At 41.0% G+C, this 9,370-nt stretch overlaps 2 protein-coding genes across 2 annotated transcripts in view; one reads left to right on the top strand and one right to left on the bottom strand.

Moving 5' to 3' along the window:
* The window catches only part of cops4 (COP9 constitutive photomorphogenic homolog subunit 4 (Arabidopsis)), a 520,559-nt gene that overhangs the window by 400,083 nt on the left and 111,106 nt on the right, over window positions 1-9,370 (bottom strand). The window lies entirely within an intron of this gene.
* Window positions 571-9,370, top strand: part of adamts6 (ADAM metallopeptidase with thrombospondin type 1 motif, 6) — a 94,253-nt gene continuing 85,453 nt past the window's right edge. Inside the window, exons 1-2 of the mRNA XM_050053741.1 lie at window positions 571-576; window positions 1,939-2,084. Coding sequence (XP_049909698.1) covers window positions 571-576; window positions 1,939-2,084 — 152 coding nt within the window. The remainder of the gene's footprint in view (window positions 577-1,938; window positions 2,085-9,370) is intronic.

Here is a 9,370-nt window from a genome sequence, read left to right as displayed (position 1 = left end):
GTCCTTGTTCTGCTCCGTCTTTGACTCATCTGACTCCACCTGCTGTAAATGGCTTTACCTCGACTGCAACTGCATCTCGTCAAATCAAATACAAACTAATGGTCCTCTAACCTCAGTCTGAACTCGGTACAGTACGTACAGAAATAATTCATCCAGATGATGGTTCGTCATGGCGTTATGGTGGCTCGTGGGTTAGCACTTTTGATGAGTTCAGTGTCACATTTTCTTTGCCTGAATTGGACAGTACACAGTTGAGATCAAAAGGGAGATGAGAGATCATAGACACACTGGACTGTAATCGAACCAGGGAGGTTGTGTGGACGTTATAATGTGTGTCTACCCATGTGACGCACTGGTGTCACTTGCTTTGGAAACTTTAGCTTAGAAATGTGCTTCTTAATAAATATTCCATCTTTTTTTAATTAGTCCACACATATTTTCAATTGAAAGTGTCTTTTCTGCATGTCATACAACGTGATGAACATAGTTCAATACAACATGATGTGACAGTACACAATCCGATATGAAACAACCAAGCTACAACCTCCGGAGCTGGAAAATGAAGCCAAGATGGAGGTGCCAATAACTGCAATTCCTCTCATGGCCACTTGAGGCTGGCTCCAAGAGTGAGTCAGTCCCCAGCGACCAATGCCCAACTTTACAGCAGAAATAAACATGTTTACAGCCTGGTACAAAAAAGGTTTTGGTCTCTGTAGCTAATTTCAACGTTCATGACAACTGTGCGGGGGGTGAATCTTTATATGACTCACCCGTTTACATTTTTTCTAAGGGTTAAAGTTTGAATAATTAAGGGCGTGGCCACTTAAGTGACAGACTGTCCTTGGCTTCAACCAGATTCACCCTCCTCTCCTCCACAGCTCCAGTCTCTTGTCCAAATATGGTCACTTCTGGCTTCAAAAATCCAACATGGCCACCGCCAAAATGCCGAACTCAAGGTGTCCACAAAGCTAGGTCCATTATTTTTATACAGTCAATGAATACAACATGATATAATACAACAGTGCACAACCAAAGACTATAAAATAATGGATGTAGCTACCGTGATGTCTGTCTTTTGTTTGTGAACTCCCAGTTTAAAGCCTTGAGTTTGGGACTTTGGCTGTCACCATCTTGCATTTTTGGAGCCAGAAGTGACAGTATTTGGGCGAGAGGGTGAAGCTAACCCTCATGCTAACTTAAAGCTTGGTTAGCACAGTGCTAATGCCAATAAAACCATTAAAACAAAATGTACCCACTGGAAATACTGAACGTCCGACTCTGTATAGGGTCTATAGCTCAACCAAACGCTGAGCAAGACTTTTTTTAGACAACCAGAACGTAACAATTGTCTTTCATGACCTGAAAACACACTGAATTAGAAACAACTACAGCTACGCCTATACTCTGTGAATCTGGGGTTAGGCCATGGCTGCGTTACCTAACCAGTGTTCGCAGTAGTAGTGGCTTGTCAATGGGCGGCACGCACCTGTCACTCACAAGCCTTGATAACATTTAAACAGGTAAGTAATATAATAATTCACTCCATACGGTTGTCATGAATGTAGAAATTAGCTTTAGAGACCAAAACTGTTTCTTGTACCAGACTGTAAACATATTTATATGTGCTTTAAAGTTGGCTGTTTTAACATGGGGGTCTAAGGGGATTGACTCGCTTTTGGAGCCAGCCTCAAGTGGCCATTAGAGGAACTGCAGTTTTTGACACCTCTGCATTGGCTTCATTTTTCAGCCCCAGAGGTTTCCACTTAAACATGACGCAATATGTCATGATAAGGCAAGATATGATGCAACTGAGCACGTCACAATATTACGAAATACGCAACAACACCAATCAAAACTGTAACTGTAACAAGGTGTTTTGTTTTATAACACTGTTTCATGCCGCACTGCACTGGGTGTGTGTTCTGTTGTCTCTTGCAGCCTAACCTGGAGATCAACCACCACGCCGACAAGTCTCTGGACAGTTTCTGCAAGTGGCAGAAGTCCATCCTGTCTCATCACAGCGATGGCAACAGCATTCCTGAAAACGGGATGGCTCACCATGACAACGCCGTCCTAATCACCCGGTAAGTGTCGGCTCACATCTACAGGCGTGGACCACAGCTTTGCTCACACGCCACCATAATGACCCAGCATGGATTCACGTACTTCAAAGCGCTCCAGTCGTTATTTTCAGTTTAAGTAGCGCTTATTTTCTCATTTTGAGCAAATAGGTTGCAGGTTATTTTCTGTGCAGCCAGATTGTAGTTGTGTGTGTGTGTGGGTGTGTGTGTGTGTGTGTGTGGGTGTGTGTTTGTGAACAGAGGTGGCCAACAGCTTCAGAACTGAAACCTCCGAATGTCAAATGCTTGTGCTCAGACTTTACCTGTAAGTGTTAAAGCTGATGGGAATAAAGACCTCGCCGCTGGAAATAGAATGTGCTGTTTCAGACGTACTGTACCTGTCACACTGCAATTTATGTCGAGGGTGTTACCATAAAACAGCAAAACTCTGTCATTACCTGGAATAGGCTTCATTGTTGCCAGAACTGTTTTGGCCACATAACCTAGCAACTAAAGTATATATATCCCCCCGCCCCCGACTGGTTTTGTCTGAGAGAGGATGGCGTCCTGTGATTGACATGGGCTAAAGCCAAACTTTTTGACGCTCTGGGCTCTGTATGAAACAGCCTTTCTATCATTAGTGTGCTCTTTGCTTGTTGTCTGTCAGTTGATGTTCTCCAGCTCTTTTGGCTCCTGGTTTTATTGGTGGTTTTAGCTTCACTAAGCACCAGCAACTAAAGGCTGCTAAGTAGAGTCTAGATACAAAAGGTCGTGGGGTTTATCCCTCACTCGTTCTTGAGAAATGGGACAAAACCTTTCTTCTTTATGGATTTTGATTTTTACTCTTAAATTAGGCTGGGGAAATTTATTTTAAAAGATCAAAGTCTTGACTATTAATCCTTGTAATGGGCCAACCTCCTGCTGATTTAATCTCTTCTTTAATAGCATACAGAATAGATGTCAGAGGTAACATCTGACGGACTTGACAGAAAGTTACGTATTTATTAATTTCACAGCAGTCATAGCCTTTTTTTCATAGTTGCTCAGAGTTCTCTTAAGGTTAATCAGAATACTCATTTTAAAACCATAATTCTTATTTAGTTTTGATTTTAAAGGGCTATGGAGTTGACCCGTCACGGTTGAAACACGCCCAATAGCAATATATTTTAATGAATTTATCAGAAAATATAAAGCTTGCCAGAACGTGAGCAGCTTTCCAGCCTTTGTGGAAAACAGGAAGTGAGACAGGAGTTCTTGTGATACAGCTAACCCCTTTTATGTCTGATTAAATTCGGATTTTGTAGAAATCTGATGGAGTTGACAAAAATCTGGGCCAACATTTTCATAAAAACTATATATTTTTTAAAACAAAGATGAGTGTAGCAGTACATTTTAACACCAATGTTATCAGTACGTTCTATTAGTTTTAGATTTTGAAGGATTAAAATACAATTTTAATTGTCTGAAGCTGTGAATTCTTGTCTGGGGCAAAGTTGTTTTCTGGCACAGGGCAAGTTTAGAAGGTAAAAAAATGAAAGTAGATCAAAATATTTGATGAATTTAGTATTAATCCTTTAAAAATAATGTTTTGCCCCAAAAACGGAATTAGTGGGTGTTATAAGTTATAATTTTAGGGTTTATTTTTTGGTTAGGATATGATTTGTCCCAAATCTTAAGAAATCGTTGCCTTGTGATAAACAATAAATGTGATTCTCGCTGTTTTTACGTACCAAACACATCATGAAACTGGTCTGTTCCTTACAAACTTACTCTTTCGTGTTTAGCATCCTGTAGATTTTCCAAAAGGAGGAGCTGCATGGTAAACATGCTAAACTGCGCCACCTATAGCTGCAGTGATGACGTTTTTTTGTCGTGTTCGATGTGATGTCATTCTGTAGTCTCATTTAGCCACTTAATAGCAACAGTCTTTTTTTAAGGCAACCAAAGTCTTCAAAATTCATGAGTGGGTTTTTCACTGTATGACGCAGAACAAAACACGAAAGTCTCTTTAGCTTGTGCTAACCACTGAGCTTATTTTAGGCACCTAACCAAAAACCCATTCAAAAAACCCACTGACTTCAAGACCAGGGAAGGGCAAGCACAAAAATGCTAACTCATTTCTGGGTTTTAGGACTCATTCCTGCACCACTCTGTGAGAAAGGAAAGTCATAGCAGCAGCTGTTAAGACCTGCAGATGTAGACATGTCAAGACTGACACTTACAGTGTGTCTCAAATTGCATACTTCTATTCTAAATACTTAATATTTTGAGTGTGCAAATGCGCTAAGTGCGTTCACACTGCATAGTACAGGAAAATGCAATGTACTACTGGTGGGGGTCATCCCTATAGAGTGCCGAAGTCACGCCCCTTCCAGTAGAGCTCATGGGACCTTAGATCAGAAAAAATATGAATGGCAGTGAATGGGGAGAGAAGTATTATCTTTTGTTCCCGTATGAGTTGCAACATGAAATCTCAATATGCTGTTAATGAATTTAAAACATAAATTTTAAGGTCAAGAAAGTCATACTTTGTGGTAGAACTGTTGAGATATAAGCTTTTTAATTAGAAAGACTCAAGAGTACACAGGAGGAGGTTGCGTATGTGACGTCATAGCTTTCGCTCGCTTCCTGCAGCTTGGCCTCCCCGCTGAAATTCCACTGTTTTATGATTAATTGATTTATGATTGAAGATGTCTGTGTGTTTTGTGCCAGGTTGCAGTCACTCCAAGCTGCAGGAAGCGAGCGAAAGCTATGACGTCACATACACGACCGCCTCCTGTGTAGTCTTTCTAATTACGTTTTTTTCAAAAGCTTATATCTCAACAGTTTTACCACAAAGTATGACTTTCTTGACCTTAAAATTTATGTTTTAAATTCATTAACAACATATTTGGATTTCATGTCACAACTCAAACGGGACCAAAAGATAATATTTCTCTCCTCATTCACTGCCATTCATATTTTTTCTGATCTAAGGTCCCATGAGCTTCACCGGAAGGGGCGTGACTTCGGCACTCTATGTTCCCATGGTTCTATGTTTCCCGGGTTCTATGTTCCCCACTTAACCCTGCAAAAAAGCTTCTATGTTCCCCGCTTACACAAAAAGGGTTCTATGTTTCCCGGGTTCTATGTTCCCCACTCAACCAAGCGGGAAACATAGAACCCTTTTTGTTGGTGATAATGCTCCACCGTCCGTTTGTAATTTTGCGTTTAAAAAGAAGTTAAAGAAGAAGAGGCAGTTAAAAAAAAAAAATCTGTTGTCACTTCCGGTAAGTGCAAAATGGCACCATGCTAGTTGTGCACATAAGTTAGTTTACTACATTGATGTGTACGCGATAGTATGCGATTTGAGACACACTCGTACATTCACTGCAATTTCAACATTTTTACTTTAACGCTGCATGAATCCATTTTTGTCTGCTGGGTGGCAGAAACACTGCTCAATCAGTCGTATAAGCTCTTATGGCTAACATGCTAGCAAACACTTGTCTATTCAGACACTTAGCAGACAACATTATCATCCTAGTAGAGGCTTGTCTCTGGTTACCTGACAAATGTAAGTTTGGTGTTCCTCAACTTTTATCTCTGTTTTGGTCTTGAGAGAAAATTTTACTTGCAACGTGCTTCACTTTCTTTGACAGCTAGTTGCTACTTAGTCTGCTGTTTGGTGCTAGGCTAGTAACATTAGCGGTTTGTCAGAGCTCGTTTGCTACAAACAGCCACCTGTTGCTGTTGGAAACACGAGAGGGATGGGACGAAACTTTTCAGTAATTGTAATACAAAACCATAAAGTTTAAAAGATTAAAGCATCCACCTGGATAAAAGGCTTTGCTAAGAGTACCTTGCAGTACTTCTAAGCTAAGGAAGAATGAGCAAAAATGATAAAAATGACTAAATGCTCGCTTAACTGATGACATTTTCAGTTGAATGTTGTGTTTAGTGCTAATTAGCAAATGTTAGCATACTAAGATGCTAAACTAAGATGGTGAACGTATACCTGTTAAACATTAGCGTGTTAGCATTGTCACTGTGAGTATGCTAGCATTCTGATGTTAGCAGTTAGCTCAAGTACAAGGTTAAGTGCAGCATCACAGAACTGCTAGCATGGCTGTAGACTCTTAGTTTATGTTATGAATCGTTTTATTCTGTGAACCAGTGGCACAGTTGTTGGAAAGGTGTAAAACACACAAGGAGCAGCTATATTTAGCCAAAAATTGCAGTAATGACCTTTGTTTGTAGGTCGGCGCAGAAGTTAAGGTCTTTGCACACTTTTTTTTTTTTTGTCTGAAATTGTCACACGTCCTACCTCTCATAGAGTGTGCCAGGGCTGACGTCAAAACCCGGAAGTTTAGCATCGCGCTGGTTCCCGGAAGAGAAAGTGAATGTGATTTTTGCATTGCGTTTTGGATTATGTCAGAAAATAAGCTCTGTGGCTAACACAAGTTTATGATACTTACAGGTTTTGTTCAGTTAGATAATCTTCACATATGAACACCTTTCATAACGCATATGAAGCTTAAATGTGATCGCCAGAAGTAAAAAGCTAACGTTAGGCTTTAACGGACTCCTGTTCGGGGGTGATGACGTTTAATGTCCCCGACAGGGTTTGTAGTCGTATTGAGCAACTTGTTAGCAACCGCCTTTTTTACGACACGTAAAAGCTTCAAAATTCACAAGTAGGGTATTTACTGACGTGTTTTATGTCGTAGAACAAAACCTGAAACTCACTTAAGCTTTTGTTAACCACAGACCTTATTTGAGGCATTTTACCAAAATCCCATTCAAAAAACGTATTGACATTTAGACGAGAGAACCGGAAGTGCTAAAAGCGCTAACGGAGTTCCGGGTTTACTGGCACAATCTATTGTATCGGCCACGTTTGCCCACTGACTCCAAAACTTTTGTCTTTCTCTGTTTTTCGCATCTGTCAGAAGAAAGTGTGACGGCAGGACACCTTTGTGACAAGACAGAGGAACTGGTCGCACAGTAATCCTTTCATGACTCAGATAGCTCACTTTTAACAGGTCAGATAGGTCAGTAATATACAGGTGGATGATGATGACGAGCAGGATATGAAGAGGGAGATAGTGATGAGACAGATATGGCCGACAGCTCAGCCCATTCGTGTAGCTGCTGTGCTAAATGCCAGATAAGGGAAAAAAGAGTGATGACAGATAAATAACTCCAGTGGAGAGAAGCAAGGGAGGAAATGTCTTTTTGTCTCATGGGATGCCTCACCGTGACAACGGGGGCACAGTGGTGCAGTGGTTTGCATTGTCGCCTCAAAGCAAGAGGCTTCCTGGTTTAAACCTTGTCGCCTCAAAGCAAGAGGCTTCCTGGTTTAAACCCAGGGTGGGGGAGTTCCTCTGTGCGGAGTTTGCATGTTCTCCCTGTGTCAGCGTGGGTTTCCTCCAGGTGCTCCAGCTTCCTCCCACAGTCCAAAGACATGCAGGTTAATTGGTGACTCTAAATTGTCCGTAGGTGTGAATGTGAGTGTGAATGGTTGTCTGTCTCTATGTGTCAGCCCTGTGATAGTCTGGTGACCTGTCCAGGGTGAACCCTGCCTCTCACCCAGTGTCAGCTGGGACAGGCTCCAGCCCCCCACGACCCCTAACAGGATAAGCGGTTACGGAAAAATGAATAGAACAAAGAAACGTATCGGACTGAGTGTGCAAGGATTATGTGCATAGCGCTATTTATCGGTTGACAGATTAAAAATACGCATCCAAAAAAAAGAAACATTTTGTTCAGCAACATGATCGTCACATATGAACACCACTTTTATGATTTTTGAAGCGTAAATGCAGTCATCAGAGGTAAAAAGCTCACATTATATGATGAACGAACGGCACCACGCTGCATGACTTTGACGTTTGAGTCTCATTTAGCCAGTTGTTAGCAACCAACTTTTTAAGACATGTAAAGGCTTCAAAATTCACGTGTGAGTAACAAAACATGAAAGTCTCATATACTTGTGTTAACCCCAGACCTTATTTCAGGCATCTAACCAAAAACCCATTAAAAAAACAATGACTTCAAGACGAGGGAACCAGGAGTGCAAACACACTAACTCATATCCGGGTTTAAGGGCTCATTCCTGCTCCACCCTGTTTCCCTCAGTGCATGCAGGTGGCAGTTATTAATGTTGTAGAGGTTATTATTACCCATAGATGATGCACATCAACACTGCTGATAGGAGGGTGTGCTCATAAATTACAAGCCCTCCTACTTCCACATGATGAAACACTGGTGAATATGGAGTAAATATAGTGCACTGAGTCAAAACACGGCAGAAGTTGGGGGAGAGATAATGAGATAATAAGCTGTGGGGAGGAGGCACCAGCTGAGCTCAGAGATGCTAACATTGGAGATAGTATAAATAGCTGATGGTCGACACCAGGAAGCCCTCATTAACCACCATGTCTGGAGGAGCAGTCAGACATTCCTTGCGATGGTGGAATGCACCTAAAAATGCTCAGGATGATTTTTAAGGTGGTCAATGCAGCTTGCAGCTCAGAGGACACTTATCTAATGTTTACTACTACCGCAGTATTTTGTCCTTTGATTAGTGATCTAAGTAGAGCTTAAGTCCTTTAATAGAGAATGTTTAAAGCAAAAATACAAAACATTTTCTGGTTCCAGCTTCTGTAATGTCAAAGTTTGCAGCTTTTCTGTGTGTCATACCCCTGTAAACTGAATATCTTTGAGTTTTGGAGTGTTGGTCGGACAAAGAAAACTAAAAAGCAAAATCAAAACTCATTTAAAGATGACACTTTGGGCTGTAGAACAATGTGACGTGCATTCTCACAACTTTTCTGACATTTTATGGATCTTACAATTAAAAGTATACTCTGCAGGCTTGTCAGTTACTGTTTATAAAGTGTAAAGTGATAGTAAAAGTCAACCCCAGATTCACCTTTCTACTTTTGACTTGCTATGTTTGAATTTTTTTGGCACTGTGTCTCTTGGATGCTTTCTGCTTACAGTCTGGCACCTGGTCGCTACCATTTTTATAAAGCCCCGACCTCACCTGAGCGATCTGGGGGTGCACGCCCAAAAATGACCTCAACACACACACACACGCAAAAAATACAAAGCCACACACTTCTAGTGGGTCGTAAGGGATGATTGAGAGGGAGTCTACACATTGTTTTTTAGGATGCGTAGTTTATCTTCTAAAGGAAATAAATGTCTGGTTTATCGATAATAAGAATACTCCTTAGCTGCAGCCCTAGATCCAAGGCATTAAAATATAATGTTATGATTATTTTATTTGCTTTATAGTTGTTAATACTGTCTATCAATACTGG

Source organism: Epinephelus moara, chromosome 9, assembly GCF_006386435.1.
Source record: "Epinephelus moara isolate mb chromosome 9, YSFRI_EMoa_1.0, whole genome shotgun sequence".
NCBI classification, from domain to species: domain Eukaryota; kingdom Metazoa; phylum Chordata; class Actinopteri; order Perciformes; family Serranidae; genus Epinephelus; species Epinephelus moara.
The sequence above is the reverse complement of the archived record's forward strand: the minus strand, read 5'-3'. Positions and strand labels throughout refer to the sequence as shown.